General features: G+C 53.7%; 1 protein-coding gene across 17 annotated transcripts in view; it reads right to left on the bottom strand.

Moving 5' to 3' along the window:
• PCBP3 (poly(rC) binding protein 3) overlaps positions 1–23,024 on the bottom strand; it is a 211,351-nt gene that overhangs the window by 17,725 nt on the left and 170,602 nt on the right. For 3 of the 17 annotated variants that reach the window (XM_036851546.1, XM_036851549.1, XM_036851547.1), the window contains exons 4-10: positions 9,712–9,866; positions 7,606–7,629; positions 6,430–6,462; positions 5,960–6,076; positions 4,991–5,122; positions 4,063–4,191; positions 823–966 (exon numbers count right to left, since the gene is read on the bottom strand). In XM_036851546.1, coding sequence (XP_036707441.1) covers positions 823–966; positions 4,063–4,191; positions 4,991–5,122; positions 5,960–6,076; positions 6,430–6,462; positions 7,606–7,629; positions 9,712–9,866 — 734 coding nt within the window. Of the gene's footprint in view, positions 1–822; positions 967–4,062; positions 4,192–4,990; positions 5,123–5,959; positions 6,077–6,429; positions 6,463–7,605; positions 7,630–9,711; positions 9,867–10,013; positions 10,123–20,731; positions 20,754–23,024 lie in introns of those variants that run through there. The other 14 variants (XM_036851550.1, XM_036851551.1, XM_036851543.1 and 11 more) reach the window with 10 other exon arrangements.

The raw sequence follows: 23,024 nt of genomic DNA, 5'->3' as shown, positions 1-23,024 counted from the left end.
ACAAGGCACACAGCACTGCCGCCTGGACGCAGAGCTTCTCCTGGCACACTGGCCTGGCCTTTTCAAAGTCCCTCGACCGCGGCTGCCGTGACCCTGCTGCGAAGGGACAAAGCGAGCTCCTGGCGGACGCCTCTGAGCCCAGTGCCCAAGGGCAGAAGACAGGGCACGGCCCCCCTGTCGGCCCCTCCAGGTTCCGCTAAGCCAACCATTGGCCTCAGACAGAAATCTCCATGACCCCTGGTTTCCAGGCCCTCCCTGGCGGGAGAGAAAGCTCAGGGGCACCCACCAAAACAGCAGGTGTGTGAAGTGGCCATGGCCGGCCTGCGGGGCCTGCAGCCAGGGTGGGGCAGGGAGGAGGGAGAGGGTTGTCCCTGTAACGGGACGCCCAGCTGGCCTCTCCTTCATCCTTGTCTCGTCCCTCACGTGCTCCTGGGGGAAACTCGTGTGTGGGAAGTTGGGAACGTGTATTTCAGGGGAGATGGGGCCAGTTCTTACAGTCGTAGTTGCCTCAACCAGGAGTCATAAAACCCCTGGTAACGCTCCCGGCCCTTCCTGCCTCTGAGCTTCCTAAAAACACCAGGAAGCTAGACTCGGGCGGTGCTGCCTGGCTGAGCAGGCCTGAGCCCGGACCAGAGTCCTCCTGGGCCCAGCCTCCACAGGGCGTCCGCCTCGGCCCTTTCTGTCTGCGGACGCTGCCCGGCGGGTCTCTCTCGCGGTGGTCCGCGTCCACCCCAGGGCCGGCTGCGGGCCGGGAAAGCTCTGCGTCCAGCGTGCGCGGGGGACACGTGCACGTGAGAAGGGAGAAAACCTGAGTGCACTAACGGGCAGCGGCGGGGGCTGCAGTAAAAGGCTGAGGTTGGCAGTGGAGGCCGAGAGCGGGTCGGCTCTTACCTGACCACCTGCAAAAATGACAGGGGTGGAGGCGGGCTTTGGGCGGTAGGGAATGGTGGCACCTTTCGGTGGGGACTAGGAAAAGGGACAGGAGAGGGAGAGAGAGCGTTAGAGCAGCTTCGCAGCCTGGCAGTCGTGAGGCCTCCTTCCGAGCCCCCCCGCGCCGCCCCGCCCTCCCCAGCCCCCAGGTCCTCCAGGGACCACGGCCCTACACACAGCCCCAGCAGGAGGCGGCGGGTGACGGGTGAGGCGGGCGGATGCGTCCCTGCCCGCGCACGTGACCCTCCCCAGGTGCCAGCACAGGTGCCACGTTCTGAGAGGGGCGCGCCCCCTCCTTCAGTCCTTGGGAAAGATCCCCCGGGGACTCGGTGCCAGTGCCGGGGCTTCGTGTGGCCTGGGCTGATGTTCAGTCGACATCGTCACAGGAAAGTTAGAAACATCCAACTTTACTATTTAAAAAAAGAGCCATCGTTTAATGCACCTTAGAGTCCAAATGAAATAGTCCACAGTTGTGATGCAATTTGCTACAATTTCCTTTCATTATTCTGTGTCCAAAAGTATAGGATTCATATCTTGGGGTGAACGATATCCTCAAGCACCAGAAGTCGGCCAGATTCTGATGATGTCAACCTGACCCCTTGGTCAGAAGCCATCAGGCCCTCCCCTGTCCCCTTGCCTGGGTGACCGTCTTCCCTGGGAGCAAAGTCCACAGGGCTGGGCCCGGGCTGTTGTCGGGAGTCCTGAGTCAGCAGCACCACCAGCCAGAGACAGAGCTCAGGGACCAGGGCAGCCTGTCTTTGCTGGGAGTTCCTGAGGCCATTGCCCACCCAGGCCCAGCCACCAGGCGGTGTGACCTCAGAGTGACCCAACCCAAGACACACACAGGGAGGTGGGGACAGCAGAGGGGTTGGCAGCTTCAACTCTGCAGCCCAGGCCACACCATGCGAACTTGTCCATGCTGCGTGCCCTTGAACACACTGTGTGACCTTAGATGTGTGCTGTGTGACCTTGAACACAGTGTGACCTTGGCCTACTGTGTGACCTGGAACACACCATGTGACCTTGGCCTGCTGTGTGACCTTGGATGTTCTGTGTGACCTTGACATGTTGAGTGACCTTGGCCTGCTGCGTGATCTTGTGGAGAGCAAGAGGGGCTGCTTCGAGGGCCGGTGTGCTGACCCCGTGTGGGTGACGCTGGGCTCCCGTCCTCCCGTCTCCGGCTCATCTGAGGTCGTGTCCAGGTGCCTCTACAGCCGGGTTCTCTGTGGTCTCGGGGCGATTAGGGGTCACCGTGCAGGAAGCGTGACTACCCTGAGTGACCGTTTCCGCTGCAAAAGGAGGACTCGGTCCAGCTGCTGCCCCCACTCCATCCCTGAGCTGGTGGGTGGGCTCCCCGCTTCTCAGCCTCAACTGTCACCTTGCTCCATGGTGCACTCTGACCCCGCCGACGGCAGCGCCTGCCCTCCACTGGCCCTGATGGCCATGACGCCCAGTTCCCTTCGAGCTGACCTCTGGTGGAGGGAGGCCTTCTGAGCACACGCCCCCGACCCAGGGCTGCAGCCCCGACCCTCGCGTTCTCCACTGACCCGCCACACCTTGAGCAGCCCCTCCCTCCTTCGGTAGTGATTTCATGGGCGGAGCCCCCCACCCCAGAGCCCGAAACTCCAGTCACTCTTCATTTAACACCGGACCAGGGGCTCCTAGCTGCGGTGCCGCTTCCTCCCCCATAAGTGGCTGCTCCGGCCTCCGGGGGCTTCGTGACACCAACGGCAGGAGGCCTCGTCCCCGTCCCTCGAGGACCAATCACGCCTGCCCGTGTGCTTCAGCGTTCGCCGTTTCACGGCCCTGGGGGCACCAGCGCCCCACAGCCAACGGGGTCAAGCTCTCCTGTGGGGTCACGTCTGACCACAAACGTGGCACAAGCAAGGCCACGTGGGAGGGGTCCTGAGGAGCCCACATATCCTGTTCTGACCTCGTCGGGGACATCGGAGGTGGCGTCCCTCCTGGAGTGGTTCACGCCACCCCGCCTCGCCTGGGCACTGCCACCCACCAGGCCGCTTGGGCATCTGCCACACTAGGGGTGCCGGGCCCTGCTCGCTACCCACCCTCACGGCCCCTCACGGTCACAGCGCCAGGACTGAAGAGAACACTCATCCTCACCGTGACCAGCGTGTGGGGAAAGCTTCAGAACGAAATATCTAGAAAAATAGTTTTGATTTCCCAATATCATACTTCAGGAAAATAAAAACGATACAAATTCTTTTTTAAGGAGTTGGACATGGTGCTTTAACACCATGTCAAGTACAAAAGAGGGAGAACCCACCGCTGCCCACCCCCCCGAGGCTAATTCCTGGGGGAGACTGCTGTCACCTCAGGCAGACCCTCCGTCAAGAGCTTCGGGCATGGGGGGAGGAGGGCCCAGGTGGCCGGGCCACCAGCACAGGTATTGAAACCTTTCGTCTGAGGCACGATGACTTCATTTTAGCTTAAGAAAGACCAGCAACTATTATTGATAGCTTCAATTAATCTTGCAGCAGTTTGGGTATTGATTGAAAGTTAAATCTTGGGGTTTTTTCCCTCAGATTTTCAAGAGAGGTTTTTCCTGCTCAGCTGTGCCTTCCTTGCTTCTCCTTTGGTTAATCCTTTTGTTTACTTCTTTCTGTCTTCACAGTTGGGGCATTTTCGTGTGCTTTTCCTAAGTCCTGCCCATTGTACCTCGGCAGCGTCTCTGACGCCCTCAGGCTGGTCCCATGCAGTGGGGTCCTGTCCATGGCGTGGGCCTCTTCACTCCATCTGCATCTCCAGCCCAGACCTGGCCCCAGGGCACACCTGCACCACTTTTAAGGACTGACCCTTTGCTGAACGCCCCTCACACCATGGACTACTAACTCTTGATCCAGTTCCAGAAATGAGGGGAGGGGCTCATGCCCCCCACGTTCTCCGTTCTCTCCCCAGATCCCCAGTGAAGACGACTGACCCACCCGAGGCGGCAGGAGCCGGCGGCTGCCCTCCCACGGAGCCTGCACCCAGGCCGTCCCTGAGGCCCGCCCTCACGCGACCCTGACCACATGAATCCTCAGGGCCCCGAGGCCTCCAACGCTCAGAAGCCCCGGCCGGCACGGAGTGCGGGGCAGGCTGGCGAGGAGCCCTGGACTTGTTGACAGACTGTACCTCCAGCATGACCACACAGATTTGCTTGACACACTGGATGATGGCGTCGGGGGTCCCCGAGATGGTCACTGCCCGCTCCGTGGAGTTGGGCAGCATGTCCCCGGCCACCTGGACCTGGGCACCTGTGGACTGGAGAGACCAGACGTTGGAAGGGGCCCCACCGAGGGGGGCAGTGTGCGCTGCAGCGGCACTTCCTGGGTGCCCCCGGGGGCGTCGAGGGCACAGCACGCCTTGGGACGCCCCCCGACGCTGCCCCAGGTCACCCCCCACGCCCTTCCTCCGCACGCTCCGTCTGGAGCCCCCGGGGCAGCCCCATCCAGCTCAGCCCGCCGCTGCCAGGGCACCGCGGACCTGGAGCAGGGCGGGCGACGCTGGGTGCGGAAGCAGCATCTCAGGAGAAAGAGTTTTTTTTTCACATATGTGGAATTCTCTCTCTCTGTGGAGTTTGAGGTCACAGAGAAAGCTGGATCCCAGTATGGGGCCTAAAGCGTGCGGCCGTCTTTCCTGGAAGGAATCAAGCCTGGGGGCTGCCATCCTTTGGGGAAGGAAGGCCTTGGGCTTTCCTTGGGAGATGAGCTTGTGAAGGTAAGGTGGGCGCCTCAGGCAAGCCCCACCCCAGCTGGGACGGCGCAGTGACTCTCAGGAAACGGGCCCCGGCAGTGGGAGCGGCAGCCTCCCGGGGGGCAGGGCCCGGGCCCTGGAGCCCAGGACTGGGTGGGGGTGCCACGGCCGCATCCCGGGAGTCAGGCCTGGGCTCCTCTGCGTGACGCCCACAGCGGGGGCTCCCACGGTCACTCTGCCTTGTGGCTCGTCCCTCCCCTGCTGCAAGCTCTGTGCTGCAGGGTCTGCAGGGACCCGGCTAGTGCTCTGCCCTAGGGACATCCTGACCCGCCCGGCGCTCGGCTCCCGGGCGGGGAGGGCTCGTTACCTCCCTGATCTCCTTGATCTTGGAGCCGCCTTTGCCGATCAGGGACCCGCACTGGCTGGCGGGGACCACCAACCTCAGCGTCACCGGGGGCTTGCTGGTGGCTGGGCTGTTGCTCATGCAGTTAATGATGTCCTGGGGAGGGAGAGGCACGTGCGTCGGCCGCGAGAGCCTAGCAGGCTCCCTGTCGGGGGTTGGGGAGATGAGGACGAGGGGGAGGCAGAGGCACGATGGCAAACGGCTGAGGGTGAACAGCGGGAGGACACGGTGGCCGGGCTGGGCTGGTCACAGGGGCTGCACGGCCAGGCCAGGCTCAGGGGACGAGGCGGGGCGGCTGGAGAACACAAGGGGACCCCCAGACATGCACATCTGGGCAGTCGCACTGCTGCTGCAGGGTGGGGCGCAGACCCCCAGGGTGCCTGGACGCAGGGTCTGACCTCTGTCCCTAAGGCCTGGCGGGCAGAGAGGGGCTTGGACAGAGGGTGATCCATTTGACAGAAGGACTTACTCCCCAGCTTGATCACCCTTCAAGTAAAGACACCAAATGCATCTCCAGATAACTTTTAGCAATTTCAAAAATATCAGAAACACATAAAAATCTTAAGGTTGAACTCTGACAGATGTACACAAAAGTGCACAGACACATAAATGCATGTAGATTTCCCAGGCCTGGGTCTCCCTTTGTCCGTCCACATCTGAGCCAAGCTAAACACACTGGGGGTCAGCTGCTGTGGACAGGGCTGAGGCCTGGACGTGGCTGCTTCACTGCCGGCGCCAGGCCTTCCCTGAGGACTCGTGCTCTGGGGGCAGGCCCCGAGGGACCGCTCAGTGAGGGAGGGGGGCCTTGGGGGTGGAGGGACCCTGGCCTGTCACCAGGTGGACCGGAGGGGGCAGTCCCCGGGGAGGCAGAGGAGGCAGAGGGGCTGAGACGTCCCCTCTTCTGGGACAGGGCTCCCTAGGGGCGCCCCTTACCTCCTCAAACTTGTAGGCGATCATGGCAAAGGCCTTGAAGATGGCGTCTGTCGGGCCCGTGATGGTCACGATTCTTTCTGGGCAGTTTCCTTCCGAGATGTTGATCCTTGCCCCGCTCTGGGAGGGAGGTACGCAGACCCCAGAAACTGGATTAAAGCCTTGGGGCCGGCAGTGGGCTGGATCCTACTGACCACCGGGGACTCCTGCCGGCTGGTGGTGCCCGAGCCTCGGCACTGATGGCCGGTCCTGTCCTACTGTGCTGGCTGTGACCCGGTCGTGACCGGGAGGGCACCTGAACTGCTGGTGTGTGCTTCGGGGCTCCGCATGGCCACCCCTCGCTCACATCCCTGCCATGCGGGGCTCCCGGCGGGTCCCGGCCGCATGGGGCTGGGCGCAGAGCTGCTAGGAGGCCCTGGCCTCCTCCCTCCCGCCCTCCCAGAAACAGCATGTGGCTCAGGGCGCCAACTCACCTCTTCACGCATCTTCTTCACGGTCTCTCCTTTCTGGAACAGAGGTTCAGACAAGGGAGGGGGTCACTTGGGCTTCCACCACAGGCACGGGAGGCCGGGCGCCCCAGCCCTCGAAGGTGGGCTCTGGGCCCGGCATGCGTGACTCCCTGGCCCTCCCGCCACCTCGCCCAGGGCACAGGCTGTGGGCTGGGCAGACCTGGCCCCAGGGACCTGATGCGGCTCCACGCTTGGCCTGGGCACCTGCTCCACGGGGCGTGTTTGCACCCGTCCCCCAGCCTCACAGCCGGCAAAGTGGGGACGAGGCCCTCGGGTGATCCCACGAGGAACTTGTGAAAAGAAGCCTGACTCTGAGCTCCGGGGGATCCCCCACCATTCAGGGACCACGAGGAACCAGCGAAGCCAGAGACGGTCGCAAGGAATGGGGGTGCGGGGTCCTGGCCCACCTCTCTCCTACACGCACCCAGCTTCCAAACCAGCGCTCACTTTCCCCAGGGGAACGTTTCTTTGAGAATGGACTCACCACCACTCAGGCCGGAGGTGGGAGACTGCTCCCAGGAATGCACGTGGGAACTGGTACTGAGCTCTCAAACCCGGGAAGAAGGACTGGCCACCAGGGCAGGTGGGCGGCGGGGCTGCCTCGGGGGATGACTCCCCAGCTCCCACAGGGCTGGACAACGGGAAGCTCTGCGACCAGCCTCATGGGGGTGCAGCCTGAAGGCGACGGGGCAGGATTCCAGTGGGATCCTCACTGCTCACCTGGCACACACCGTGTGCGGCTCACCCCCCTGCACAGGGGTGCTCCAGACCTCACTGTCCCTCTGAGATACCCTGCTAGAGGCAGAGTTCACTCAATAATTACCTTTCTGGGACTTCCCTGGTGGCGCAGTGGTTAAGAATCCGCCTGCCAATGCAGGGGACAATGGTTCGAGCCCTGGTCCAGGAAGATCCCATGTGCCGCAGAGCAACTAAGCCCACGCGCCACAACTACTGAGCCTGTGCTCTAGAGCCCGCGAGCCACAACTACTGAGCCCACATGCCGCAACTACTGAAGCCTGCACGCCTAGAGCCCGTGCCCTGCAACAAGAGAAGCCACCGCTCACCGCAACTAGAGAAAGCCCACGCGTAGCTACGAAGACCCAAGGCAGCCAAAAAAATAAGAATAAAAAAAATAATTACCTTCCCGATGATGCTGCCAACTTCCTGTGGGAAAAGAATCACAGAAAGATGACGTCACAGAGCAGAAGGAGCAAAACCCCTGCGACAGGCGCCACAAGGGCGTCCGCCTTCCGGGTCACGCACGCGGACGGGAGGCTGGGCGGTCGGGAGGGAGCGGGCAGACAAAGAGAAAGAGAATGGCCAGCTGCTGTCCAGATAAACATGCCAACAGGTATCACCTGTGCACTTAAGCCCTCAAGGAAACCCTGCAAGAAATGGATGAAAGATAAAATCTCCCCCAATGATTTTGTGATGTATAAAAATTCAGCGCTGCTATTGCTATTTGACTTTTTTTAAAAAACGTAGAACACTGAAAAACTCTGGAGCACACCGCCATGGTTCTAAAGCCTGGGGCCCGCAATGGTTCAGACTCGCTCCCGGCCAGGACTGCCCGTCGCAGCACTGCCCAGCCTGGGACAGACCCACAGGCTCCGCCACGGCACCTCAGGGAGGCGGGGCCAGCCTGCTTCTAGCTGCAGAGAGCGGCTTCCACAATCAAACTCATCTTCCTCATTACAGTGAAGCCCTCAGCGATCACAGTGTCCTGGGAAACGCCTCAGTTCTGCGAGGCCAGGAGGGCGCGTGTGCAGCAGGGGCTGTGGCAGCAAAGGGCAGCTGGGCACGGGGTGGTGGCCCCTCCGGCAGCCAGGGCGCCTCACCTCCCAGGGGCAGGGTTTGGTACTTGCTGTGGCAGCAGCTGCTGGAGGGGGGGCCGTGCATCTGACCTCAGACTGTCCTCCACGGTATACACCCAGCTTCTGACAACCTTGACCAAATGCTACCCACCCTGGGAGCGGGAAAGGCGGTCAGCATCCCTCCATCACGGAAAGGGAGGCTGTAGGTGTGAGCACCAGTTTCCGGAAATCTAGGGAGAGCAGTGCCCCAGGCACTATGCCAGCCTCTGCCGTCCCCTGGGTTTCTCATGGTACGAACACCAGACAGAGGAGCCAGGATGAACCCTGTGCTATTGGACTGGAATAGGGGGTGTGAACTCGGAGCCCAATTTAGAGATAAATATGGAAATAAATAGTGCGCAAATGTGCGCAGACATAGGTGTGTATGATTCTACACACACCCACACCCACCCACCCACACACACAAACACATATTCCCTAGCTCTGTCTGGGGCCCACAGCAGCCCAAAAGCCATGAGCACCCCACGTGCCCACCTCTGGGCTCTAACACCATCCCACCATCCTCCACTCAAGGGAGTCGGGTTCTCTAGAGAAACAGCTGACTCCAGGACCAGCGGGAAAGTAAGGATGAGCGACAGTGGTGTGCAGAGAGGACACGCAGTCAGAACGCTGGTCCCCCCAAAGGATGCGGGCCAGCTCGGTGGGGCGACCGCGGCCAAGTCAGGGACAATGTGAGCATCAAAATCAATAACGACAGTGCGGGGACAGCGTGGGGACAGCGTGGGGACAGCATGGGGGGTGATGCGAGCAGAACAGCAAACCCTGCGTCCAGGAAGCCACGAATGAAGCAAGGGTGGCACACAGGACGTTCATGCAACACCTAAGGACCCGCCAGCAAAGACGCCCTGATGACTGTGGAAGAGGAGTTGGGGAGACGCCCAGCAGGTGCTCCCCACCAAGTGACACCCTGAAATCCGGACTACCTGATAGGAAAGCTTCTGTGACACTCCTGCCAACGGTGAGGAAACGTCAGAAAAAGCCAAAGTGAGGGACATTCTTTCTACAGAAGAACTGGGTGGGAACTTTGCTTTCAAAGCAAAAGGCAAAGGAAGCGTGGGGAGCGCCTGTCGGAAGGGCAGCCCTGGGATGGCCCGTGCACTTGAGTGGGGCCCTAGCCACCTGGCCGGCACGTGTGCATCAGTGTTAGTGTGCTGGAGGAGAACGCCCTCACATGTAGAAAATACACACTAGGGCACAGGGGATGCGGCAGCAGGCGGGCAGCTCAGTCGCGAAAGGTTCTGGGAGAAACGTAATCTGGACGGCACTGCAGCTGCTTTGTAAGTCGGAGATCGCTTAGAATTTAAAAAGCCTAATACGAAGCGAAGACCCCTGCGGTGGGCGTGCCCCCCCCTCCCCCCTCCCGCCCCCGCACCTTTCCGTGCATCAGCAGGCGGATGGTCAGCGTCACGTTCAGGCCACCTTCTGAGACCTTGGACTCCATCTTTCTTCCAAAATGTAGCTGGGGGTGGTGGCTCAAGGTGCCGAGGGTGCCGTGAGGAAGGACAGATGGGGCCCAGATGGTGTCACCTGGCAAGGGAAGGCACACGTCAGGTGACCGGGCCTGGGCGGGCGGGTGGGTCGGTGGGCTGCCGCCTTCAGCATCGCTGCTGGGGAAAGGCAGAGGCTTCCTGGGCACCCCAGTCAGCACGAGGAAGGGCTGGCCCCGGGACTCACAGTGTGGCACCTGTGGGGGCCTGGGGTACATGGCAGGGGGGATGGGCCTCAGGGAAAGCCCGCCAGCGAGTGACCTGGCCTCACTGCTGACTAACGCGTGGTCCTGGGCCTCAGTGTCACCTCTGTGATGAGGGACACCGGACCAGCTCCCTCAGCCGCTGGAGGGGAAAAGGGGTGACCAGCAAGCCTGGGGACCCCCGTGTGTCTGCTCTGCTGTCACCTTGGATCTGCCCATTTCCCACCACATTGGTGCCAGAATCCTCCCCTTCACCCTTAAAAAGCCAGGAGATTACAGATCTGTGTTCCCTTTATGTCTAGAGTCGAGATTCCTTAGTTATCCTCATTCTAAAGTGGACTCAGTCTCTATTAACTAAACTGCCAAACAGCTGAGTGTCCCCCTTTATAAAGTTTTCAGAAAATGCTTTACATCCCATATCACGGGTCCGCTTATTGTATAATTTCTGCAGTGTATCGGTTCAGCACTTCGCCCGCCAGGCAACATTTAGGCTCCGTTTTAAGATTTACAGGCAAGGAATGGTCACAGTAGCGGACCTGAAGGATGGTTAGAGAGCGAGGTGCGCGTGCGGGTGACTCAGCCTGACTGTGTGGAGGACAGAGCCGAGAGGCCCCCGCCCAAGGTCCGCACAGCGTCCAGGTCTGAGTTCAAACGATCGGAGTGGCACCAAATAGACATGGCTCCCTGCCACGCAGACACCCTGCAGCAGCCCTGCAAAGCCCTTCCTAAGCTCAGGGTGCGCGCCAAGGCTAAGGTGCCTGCACCGATGAACCGGACGGCGGGGGGTCCAGGCGGGGATGCCACGCCTCCTTTTAATTAGAAACATCTCCGCCAGGGTCTGGGGCCATCTGTTATGTAAATGTTTCCAGCCCACGGTGGAGAAAGTGGGTCAGCGAGCGCCAGGGGTGCTCCAGGCTGCAGGCCGTCAGCCGCCATCAGTCACACGGGCCAGTGAGCGCCGGCCTGCTTCACGTGGCCACGAGTGGGCAGCCCAGGCCTCCGTGGACCCTGGGCACGGAAGCAGCCCCGGGGGCTGTTCAGGTCAACCGGACTCAGTACCCCCGACCCTGAAGAACCCACCCTGAGATGGCAGGCGAGGGGCGCCGGGAAGGTGGGGGCATCCTCTGGCCATCCCGCCAGGACCCGGGACACCTCCCATCAGAGGCCACCCCAAGTGTGCTGGGCCCGCTTCCCACCTCTGTGGTGGCCAGGGATGCCCTGCAGGAAGCAGCAGCTGCACTCCTGTGGGTACAGCCGTCCACACCACGCCAGGCGGCGAGTTCATCAGGAAAAACCTCTTCCTGTGACTCACTCCTCCCCACACTTGGTGTCCAGAAACCGGCAGATCCCTCTCGCCAGCGAGGACCCCTCCATCTGTCCTCCTCATGCTGGGGATTTAATATATTTTACTCCACTTGGTGAGAGGAAGAGGAGAAGCAGACATGGTCCCCCGATGGGGCCTGGCAGGAGGCCCCCCGCTTCTCGCCTCCCCCCACCCCCAGAAGCCCGTCTAGTCCGTGGTTCAAATGCCTCTCTGTGCTGACACCATCCTCAGATGCGCCTGAGCCTAGATCTCACCCTGCACCCCACTCCCTGGGCGCCCTGATTTCTGACGGACGCCCCCAGTCCACGTGCGCAGAGATGGGCTGTCATGTCCGTGTTCTGCTCAGGCCCAAGACCTGGCACGATGACCCCTTCTCCGACCCACCCCATTTGTTACCAAATCCTGACACACGGGGGCAGCGTCCGCGATTTATTCCTCTTTTCTAGTGTCTTGAGGAAGAAGCTGGTGGCATGGGTTTAAACCCTTACTTTTGGCCTGATACAATGTTCAGTTCTATAAACTTCTCTCTACACGTGGCTTTCGCTGTGTCCCACACATTTCTATATTTGTGCTTTCTGTCCACTCATTTCAAAAGACTTAATTTCTCTTTTGATTTCTTTTTTGATTCATGGGATATTTTGAAGTGTGTTATTGAGTTTTCAAATATTTGGAGATTTTCTAGATAGCTTTCTTCTGTTGATTTCAAATTTAATTCCATTACAGTTAGACAGCATATTTTGTAATACTTGAGATATTTTAAATTGATTGAGAATTGCTTATGGACCAGAACGTGGTCTATCTTGTGTGACTGGGTGGGATGTTCTACAGATGTCACTAGAGCAAGATGGCTGGCCATGCTTTTCTGTCTGCTTACCCCAATATTGAGTAGGAATGCCGACGTCTCTGTGATTGTGGATGTGTCTGTTTCTCCTGCAGTTCTATCTTTTTTTGCTTCATGTATTTTAAGCTCCATCGTTAGCATCGTAACATCTAGCATTGTTATGTTCTGTGGATGAATTGACCCCTTTACCATTATGAAAGATCCTTCTTTATCTCTGGTAATATTCTTGACTCTGAAATTTACTTTGACATTAATACAGACACCCGACCTTACTACTGGTTAGTGTTAGCATGGTGTCTCTTCTTCCATCTCTTATTTTTAATTTATTTGTGTCTTTATATTCAAAGTGAGTTTCTTGTAGGCAACATATAGTTGCCTACAAGAAACTTTTTAATCTTTTTCGACAATCTGCCTTTTAATTGGGGGTGTTAGGACTATTCACAGTGATTGTTGATGTGGTTGAGTTTAGGTCTATCATTCCACTATTTGTTTTCTGCTTTCACCATCTGTTCTTCGTTCCCCCGTGTCTATGTTTCCTCTGCCACATTTCGGATTAATTGCATACACTTTGTGATTCCACCTTGTCTCCTTCGTTCACTAACTAGTCTCCACTCTGGGTTTTGTCACCCAGGCAGTGGCTTCAGGGCTTAGGCACAGACCTCTAACCTGACTCAGCCCGTGAGCTGCGGCCTCGCCGCCTGACGGGTGCAGGACAACCCGACAGCAGGGTGTTCTCCTTTCTCCTCTCGGCCTTTGCCCTGTTACTGCCACACGTTTTAGTTCCACCTATGTTATAGATCCTACAGTACTTTATTTTTTAAATTTAAACAGTCAATTCTCTTCTAAAGGGATTTGGATAATCATAAAAGAGTCTTTCATGCTCAACCATGTAGCTCTGCTATCATTTTTCTTCTACCGTAAGAATTTCCCTTAATATTTGTGTAGGGCAGGTCTGCTGGTGATGAGTTCTCTCAGCTTTGGGTGTGTCTGGACAGTCACCTTCTTTTGAAGGCTGTCTCACCTGGTGCAGAATTCCAGGTGGGCCGTGGTGCCCTTCCCTCCTCACCGCACTGTGTCTGGAGGGGTCTACGGCAGTCTCCCCTTTGTCCTCTGAACGTAACCTGCTTTTCTCTAGCATATTTAAAGGTGTTTCTCTTAATCACTGGTTCTGAGCAATTATGTTATTATGCTGTGCCTTGTGTTTTTGTTCTCGGGGCTTCATTGAACTTCTTGGATCTGCAGTCTTAGAATTTTCATCAAATTCGGAAAATTGCAGCCATTGTTTTCTCGAGTATATATTCTGCTCCCGCCCCCGCGCAGGGAGGGCCTCCACCTGCAGGCATGGCAGGCTCTGCCCTCTGTCCCTGTGCCTCACGGAGTGAGGTGCCATTCTCCTCTGCCTCACTGGATGGGCCGCTCTGCTGCTGACCAGCCAGCGCCCTTGGCACCTCGGACGCTGCAGTGTCACCCCCAGAAGCCCGGCCCGCATCCTTCTCTGTGTCATCCACGTCTCCACTGAACACGCTCGACCTTCCTCTTGCTTCCTGAACACAGGCTGTACAGTCACAACGATGACATCAGTGTCCGTGTCCCCTGGTTGTGTAACTGTCGTCGTTTCTGGGTCGAGGGCCAGGCAGTGGAATGCAGCCCTGACACCGCGTGACCGTGAAGAGAGTGCTTCCTGTGTGGGTTACAGAGTGAGCGCCGGCGGCGCCTGGTCACTTCTGGGGGCAGCACAGCCAACAGCCACCAGCCAAGGGTGGAGGAGACCCAGGCGCTGCCTCAGACGAACCTGAAGGCCTGGCCCATCTCTGAGCCGCACGGCTCTTCCCGATTCCTCGGGCGGGATCCTGCACGTGGTCAGGGTGCCCTCCTCGGTTCAGTCCCATCTATAAGGAAATCATCCAAATCTGACCACCAGCTCCCAGTGCATGGGAGACACAAATCCATTTCGACCGCTTTGCTCAGCTCCTCGGCTGGAGGACACGAGTCACCTCGTCCCACTGACACAAAGCCTGAGGCTAGAGTTAAGGGAAGGGTGGCCGCAGGGACAAGGCCCGGGATGGGAACCCGCAGACCTCACCCCGCAACCCAGGTCTCATGTTTGCTCTGATCTCTCCTGTGCAGAAAGCCTGCAGGTGCCCTGCCACAAATCCCAGTCCCCGGCCGATGTCGCCCAGCACCGGGAAGGGACACTCAGTCCACGTCTGTGGCGTCCCGAGGAAGGACTCCAGCTGCCCTGGTGTGGGTCCTGCACTGAGGTCACCGGGGGAAGCAGGGCCGGGAGCTGGCCTCAACGCCCAGGCAGGGCGGAAGCAGCCACGTGCTACATCCACATGTAAGAGCGCCCCCTGGTTTTCAAGGGCATCTGCCCCAGGATGCCAGGCTGGGGAGATCTGGGGGGATGGAGGCAGGTTTTGTGACACTGCAATCCCTTGTGTCTATATGAAACCTCATGTCCTTCCCTCAAGGACGTTGGGGCCACAGATGGGTGTACACTCAGAGCCGAGGGGCACGCCCAGCAACACGTATCTGTGGCCATTTCCAAGTCCTGCCGCCTGCGCTTTGGTGGGGAGACTAAGATCCAGGCGAGCGGCGGGGAGAGCGGGTCTCCCGGCGGCGCTGCGATTCCCTTGGGAGGGAAAACGGGCTGATGTGACACTAGGGGGAGCAGGTGCAGCCTCACATTTGCTGCACGGCCGGTCCAGGCTGTGGAGTCCGCCTGCAAAAGAGACCAGCTTGAGTCTGGAGGAGCCCCGCTGAGCCCGGCCGACAGTCCCCCCACTCAGATCTGGGCAGGATGGGGTGGAGGGCAGAATCCTGACGATTTCTAAACATACCCCAGGCTTGTGTGACTGGACTCTTCTCCAGTCACAGGAAACACACACAGAGGGCGTGGCGTCTGTGCTGCCGTCCCCGGCAGTCGAGGGGGTGCTTGCACCTGACGAGTCCGCTCCGCTGGCCCCGCAGCGCCTCTGAGCTTTCCGGCCTGCACTCTGCTGCTCCCTACCAGCCACCACCTCCCGGTGTCCAAAGAGGAAGCAGGAGAGAAAGGTACATTCAGGAAGCAGACATATGGGCTATTTGACAGGCGAACTTTATAATCATCACATGTACAGATTCTGTTCACGTGTGTAAAATACACTCATTTACTTTTCACTTAAAACTCCTGGTGGATTTAAGAAGTCAGCATCAATGGGTGGCTCTGGGTAAACTGCTGAAGCTGCATTTAGGAAGCTGGCAGGAGGGTGAAGTTACCTGTGATGCCAAATGCCTGGTCACTGCAGAGGACTATCCTGCCGCTGAGCAGCCAACCCCCAGGGGAAGACTCCTGAGAATGCCTCTGATGGCCCCTCCAGGGACACCTGCCTGGTGAAGCCACATGGCTACCCCTGCTGTGGCACAGCCCTGCTGGATAGGGCACAGCCCTGCTGGATAGGGCACAGCCCTCCTGGATAGGGCACAGCCCTGCTGGATAGGGCACAGCCCTCCTGGATAGGGCACAGCCCTCCTGGATAGGGCACAGCCCTGCTGGATAGGGCACAGCCCTGCTGGATAGGGCACAGCCCTCCTGGATAGGGCACAGCCCTGCTGGATAGGGCACAGCCCTGCTGGATAGGGCACAGCCCTGCTGGATAGGGCACAGCCCTCCTGGATAGGGCACAGCCCTGCTGGATAGGGCACAGCCCTCCTGGATAGGGCACAGCCCTGCTGGATAGGGCACAGCCCTGCTGGATAGGGCACAGGAAACAGGGCGTCAAAGACCAGTACCAGAGCCAGTGCTGGCTGCTCCCGCCCCTGTTCTTTCCTACAAGAACACATAAATGCAAGACGCAGGTTGAAATTTGCCTCGTAGGTAACTGGTAATAAATAACTTTGTTAATTCAACAAATATTTCCTGGGCAATTACTAAGCTCCAGGCACTGTGCTGTCCTACAAAGAGAAGTAAACAGGGCACCTTCCTGAGGGAGGGACGGGCCTGTCAAGAAATCCTTATGGTGATACAGGAGCCAGAGGAATGGGAGGAGCACTGGGCCCACGTGGGAGACAGCCCCACCCAATGTGGAGCGCTCTGGGTGTCAGTCACAGGCCAGGCTGAGTCCTCAGGCAGCAGCACTTGGGGGCTGTGAGTGCTCCTGGGGGGAGCTCTGAGAAGGACTGTTGCCCCAACTCCCAGAACGGCCCTTAGGGCAGTGGCTACACTGTTCATCCCATCCCAGGAGGGTGGTGTACCTGCAAGATTCAAGTCTGGGAAAGGAGATGCTGCCGCACCTGGTATCCCAGGGCTCAGCTGGTGGTCTAGGGCTCACCTGGCCGTCTTACAATGACAGAGCATGGAGGCCTTGGCACTGAAGTCGAGGTGTGTGTGTGCCACCCCTCGGGGCCTGATTCAGGAGACCCAGGTGGTCCTAGAAGCTGCATTTAAGGTTCTCCAGACTCCTTTTGAGCAAGGCCATGTTTGGGAGCCACTGGTCCTAATCCCCACCCCAACTCTTCCCCCACTCCATCTGTTAGGAATTCTGGGAGGCTGCCAGTAATAGGAACCAACCAACCACATAACCCCAGGCCTGCTTTTCTCCTTTTGTGAAAGAAATCTGGAGGAGGCAGTGAGTTGGGGGCAGGGCAGACGTGGGAGGTAACGGTGAGGAAGTGAAGGCAATGCCTCCTTTCACGAGTAGAACACCTACATTATATGTATATAATGTAATATCTGGGCAACACTGAAAAGTTGCACAAAGGGGATACTCAAAAACACTGTCAATAAGTCAAAATGGAATTATTAAAAAAATGTTGAGTAACCCACAGGAAGGCAGGAAATAAGGAAACAGAGAAACAAAACATAGGGAGAACAAACAGAAAACAAAAGATGAAACGGCAAACTTAAGCCCTAACATCTCAATAATTACATTAAATGTAAATAGTCTAAATTTACCAATTAAAAAAACAGAATGGCAGAGTGGATTAAGAAAAATGACTCAACCATATGCTGTCGATAAGAAACTCATTCACTTCAAATAGAAAGATGTAAGCAGACTGAAAATAAACTCATCGGAAAAGATGTGTCACACAACCACTAATCAAAAGAAAGCAGGAATGGCTATATTAATATCAGATAATATTGACTTCAGAGCAATGAAAATCATCAAAGATGGAGAGAGGCATTATATAAAGATGAGTCAACCCATGAAGAAGCAATAGCAAGCAATCCTAAAAGTGTATGAATCAAACACTAGAACAGTAAAATATGTGAAGACTGACAGAACTGAAAGGAAAAATATAGAAATCCACAATTACAGCTGAAGATTTCAACAGCGTCTCAACAACTGAAAGAATAGCTAGGCAGAAAATTAGCAGGGATATAGAACTCACACCACCATCAATCAACTAACTGGACCTAGTCAACATTTATAGCACATCTGGCACCAGCAGAACACACACAGAATATATACCAATGCAGAACATATCCTTGGCCATAAAACAAACCTCAACAAATTTAAAAGACTCAAAATCGTATGGTGTGTTCTCAGGTCACAAAAGAATCAAACTAGAAATCAATAACAGAAATAACAGAAAAATCTCCAAGCACACGGAAACTAAAACAACACCCATTTAAATAATCCTCAGGTCAAAGAGGCAATCTCAAGGGTTATAAAAATATGTTGACCTGAATGTATAATGTATACCTGAATAAAAATACATACCCGAATAAAAATACAACATATCAAAAATTGTAAAACACAACTAAAGCACTGCCTAGAGGGAAATTTATAGCACAAAATACATATATCAGAAAAGAGAAAAAGTCTCAAACCAATAATCTAAGCTCTCATTTTAAGAATCTAGAAAAAGAACAAAATAAATTCAAGCAAACAGAAGAAAGGAAATAAGACAGAAATAATTAAAATTGGAAACAGAAAAACCAGAGAAAATCAATAAAATAAAGAGCTGATTCTTTGAAAAGGTCAATAAAATTGACAGACTTCTAGGACGACTGACAAAGAAAGAAGACAAAACATCATTATAAGGAATGAATCAGGAGCTATTGTTAAGAAACTTGCATACATCAAAGGGATAATAAAGGAACACTAAGAACAACTCTACACAAATAAATTGACTTAGATAAACTGACCCACTCTTTGAAAAAGACAAACTACCACAACTCATCCAATATGAAACTGATAATTTGAATAGCCCTACATAACTGTGAAGGAAATTGGGTTCATAATCTTAAAACTCCCCTGCAAAAATTCTCCAGATCCAGATGGTTTCACTAGAGGATTCTACCAACAGTTTTAAGAAGAATTAATACCAGTTCTACATTATCTCTTTCAGAAAACGGAAGAGAAGAGAAATAGTTTCCAATTCATTTGATGAAGCTAGTATTACTAGCCTGATACAAAAATCAGTACAAAAGATGGTACAAAAGACAGTACAAAAGGAGAAAACTGCCCTCAAGAATACTGGTGCAAAAATCCTTTAAAAACATTAGCAAATAGAACTCATCAGTATATAATAAGAATTATACACTATGTCCACTCTTCCAGCGATGCAAGGCTGGTGCAGTATTTAAAAATCAACTCGTGTAATCAATCATATTGACAGACCTAAAGAAGATATCACTTGATTATATTGTGCAGAAAGGCACTTGACAAAATTCAACACCCACTCGTGATAAAAACTCTCAGGAAAAAACACAGGAATAGAAGGGAACTTCCTCAACTCGATAAAGAGCATGCACAAAAAGACCTTCGTCCAACATCACACTTAGGGTTAAATCCTTTCCCCTTAGAACAAGGCACAACATCTCTCCTTTCACGGCCATTACTCACACAGTCGGGGAGGTCAGTCAGTGCAAAAAGGCAGGAAAGGTAATGAGACGAAAAGATAAAATTGTCCCTATTTGCAGATGACATGAACTACTTAGGTGTAAATCTAACAAAACGTGTAGGACTTATATGCTGAGAACTACAAAATGTTGAAAGAAATTAAAGATCTAAATAAATGGAGAGACAGAACACAGATTGCAAGACTCATCATAGTAAAGATGTCAGTTCTCTCCAAGTTGACATACAGCTTTAACATAATTCCTATTAAAATTCCAGCAAGAATTTCAGCGATACAGACAAGATCATTGTAAAATCTATACGGAAAGGCAAAGGAACTAGAATAGCTAAAACAATTCTGACAAAGGAAAATAAAGTAGAAGGAACTGGTCTCCCCAATTTCAAGACTTATTATACAGCTGCTGTAATCAAGGCTGTGGTGTTGGTGGAGAAAATCAATGGAGCAGATACAGAATCCAGAAACAGAGCCACACAAATATGCCCAACTGATTTTTGACAAAGATCTAAAAGCAGTTCAACGGAGGAAAGACAGAAAGACAGCTTTTTTCAACACATGGTGCTGGAGCAACTGGACATCTGTAGGCAAAAATGGACTTTTTGAACTAAACTTTATACCTTATATAAAAATTAACTCAAAAAGGATCACAGAGTCAAATGTAAAACGTAAAGCAACGAAACTTTCAGAAAAGAAAAGGAAAAATCCTAAGGGTCCATGGTAAGGCAGAATTCTTAGACTTGACACTAAAAGCGTGATATACAAAAGGGAAAACTGATAAATTAGATGTGTCAAAACTAAAGACCTGTGCTTTGCCAAAAAACATATTAAGAGGATAAAAAGACAAGCCAAGACTGGGAGAGAATATTTGCAAACCACACACCCGACACAGAACTAGTTTAAAGCATATATAATGATCAAACTCAACAGTAAAAACGAAACAATCCAATTAGAAAACGGGCAAAAGACATGGACATTTCACCAAAGAGGATAGACAGGTGGCAAACAAGCACATGAGAAGATAGATGTTCAGTATCATTAGCCATCAGGGAAATGCAAATTAACACCACGGGAGGGGCCATCGCTCACTTGTCACAACGGCCAAAATAAACAGCAGTGGCCACACCGAGCCCGGAGAGGATGCGGGGCTGCGGGCAGGCCACTCGGATGCTGCGGGGATGTGGCCTGCTCACTTGGAAGACGGTCTGACAGTTTCTTAAAAAACTAAACATGCAACTACCATTCGACCTGGTGGTTGCACCCCTGGGCGTTTATTATAGAGCAATAAAAATTTATGCCCTCACAGCAGGCTGTGATTTTATTTGTAATTGCCAAAAACAGGAAGCAGCACCTTCATCCAGTGGTTGGTTAGCCAGTCACGGTGCATCCCTGCCAGGGGCAGCGCGACAGGGACCGCACACGCGGCACCTACTCCGCCACAAAGCGGAACAAACTGCTGACGCTCTCAGCAACGGGAGGAACCTCGGAGAATTAGGCTGAGTGAAAAAAGCCAGTCCCCAAAGGTCACACACTGTATGATTCCACTTACACGACATTCTTGAAATGACAAAATTACAGAAATGAACAGATCACTGCCTGCCTCGGTCCAGGCTGCATGACCTTACCCTCCTCCCTCCCAGGCTCAGGCTGGTTCGCAAACCCCCCAGTTCCCAGGAGAGGGCAGAGGAAACACTCACGAAGGAACATGTCTTGTGAGGCCAACAAAAGGATGCAGAAAAGTACCAGGAAGCAGAGCGAACCGCGGCCAACCAAGCTGCCCCTCTCTTCCACATCCTCTCTTCATCTGAGTTGGTCCAATTTGAAAAGTGAGTTTGTTTTCAATTTCATTGGTTTCTGGTCTTGTTTTATTATTTCCTCCCTTCTGCTTGCCTTTTCTTTTCTTTTAGTTTCTTAAGGTAAAAGCTTGGATAATTGTTTGCAGACGTTTTCTCATGTTAGCATTTCATGCCATAGGTTTCTCTAGAGGCACTGACTTCCTTGATTCCTACCAATTTAGAGATGTGCGTTTATTATATATATTCTATTATTTCCCAATATTCCAAAATATTTCCTAAATTCCTTTGATACAGCACATTGACCGCATTATTTAGAGGTGCGTGTTTTGATCTTCAAGTATTTGGAAAATTTTAAGTTACCTTTGGTTACTGATTTCTAGTTTAGTTTCACTCTGGTCAGAATATATACTTTTTGTGATTTCAACTGTTTTAAGTTCGTTAGGCTTTTGTGTTTTTTTACACAGAGCACGGTCCACCTTGGGAACACCCTGTGTGCCACGAACATGCCCCTCCTGCGGCCAGGTGTGGCGTCCTGCAAGGCCCCTTGTCCCGTCAGTCACTGAGAGCGCAGCTGGATCTCCAACTACAATCGTGAATTTATCCTCCTCTCTGTTCTATCAGGTTCTGTTTCTTGTGTTTTGAGGCTCTGTTAGGTGACGTATGTACATTTGGGGCGGATGTGTCTTCCTGGACAATTGACCGTTTTATATTCACACAATGCCCTTCTTACCCCCGTCACCGTCTCGTCCGGAAGCCTACTTCTTCTGATGTGAGTGTAGTCACTCCAGCCTGGTTTTGATCAGTGTTCACATGACATATCTTTTTCTGTCAACCTGCCAAGAGCATTATATGTCATGTTGGTGTCTTGCTGGCTGCACACAGATTGATCTTGCTTTTTTTTCCACTCTGACCATCTCTTACATTTAACTGATCTGTTTACACAATTTACTTTTTATATTTCAGATTTAATAACTGTCCGCTCTAATGTCTGTGTATGTGTATTATACACGTGTGTTGTATAATTATGAAATAATTTCAGATTCATGAGTAGCTGCAAAAATAATACAGAGTTTCTGTGTACCCTTCACCCAGCTTCCATTTGACATAACTGCAGTGCATTAGCAAAACCAGTAAGGGACACTGGTCAAGCACTGTTACCTCAATGGCCCCAGTTTGTACACGCCCTTCTTTTGGTGTATGGGTCTATGGAATTATATCACGTGTGTAGATTTCTCTAACCACGCACACAAGTGGGACCACCATGCAGAGCTCTGTAGGTGGTCCCTTCATAGGCTCACTCTCCTAGGCAAGCCCTGATCTGTTCTATGTCGCTACAATTGTATCATTTCAAGAACTTCATATAAATCCAATCAAACAAATGCTACTGCTCTTGAGGTCTAGAACCCAAGCTGCTGTACCTAACAGAAGTCTGTTCATCCTGGTGGCTGGGGGGCATGGCTGCACCACGACTTGTGCATCCAGTCACCCCAGGAAGGACATCTGGGTTGGTTTCGGCTCTGGTGGATTACACATAAAGCAGCTGGCAGCAACAGGGTGCACGTTTTTGTGTGAACACAAGGTTGCATTTTTCTGTGATAAGTACCCAGGACTGTGATTTTTTTTTAACTTTTTATTTTATATTGGAGTATAGCCGATTAACAATGTTGTGATAGTTTCAGGTGCATGGCAAAGCACGACTGTGATTATTGAATCATATGTTAAGTGTACCTTTAACTTCTTAAGAAACCGGCAAATTATTTGTGGGAGGAGCTGTGCAGTTTTCCACCCCTCCAACCGCCCCCCACCCCACGCCCCTGCCCAGGGCAAGACAGGCCCAGCACTCTGTTCCCGTCAGCACTTGGGGGTGTCAGTGTTTTACTTCGGCCATTTTTATAGACGGTGGTGACGTCTCCTTGCGACTGAACCTGCTTTCTCCTAACAGCTAACGGTGCTGAATACCCATCCAGGTGCGTATTTGCCATCTCTTCACCCTCTCTGGAGAAGTGTGTGCTCAGGTCTTTTGTCCATCTTCTAATCGGACTGTCTTGTTTTCTTTCCATGGAAGTTAAAGGGCTTGGCCTGTATGCTGTGGACACAGTCTTTTGCTGGATATGTGATTTACAACGATTGTCTCTGAGGCTCTGGTTCGTCTTTTCATATCGTAACAGGATCTTTCATGAAGCAAATGCTTCTA

The sequence above is a fragment of the Balaenoptera musculus genome, chromosome 4 (genome assembly GCF_009873245.2).
Source record: "Balaenoptera musculus isolate JJ_BM4_2016_0621 chromosome 4, mBalMus1.pri.v3, whole genome shotgun sequence".
Lineage (NCBI taxonomy): Eukaryota > Metazoa > Chordata > Mammalia > Artiodactyla > Balaenopteridae > Balaenoptera > Balaenoptera musculus.
Note: the sequence above shows the minus strand (reverse complement) of the source record. Positions and strands in the feature narration are given on the sequence as shown.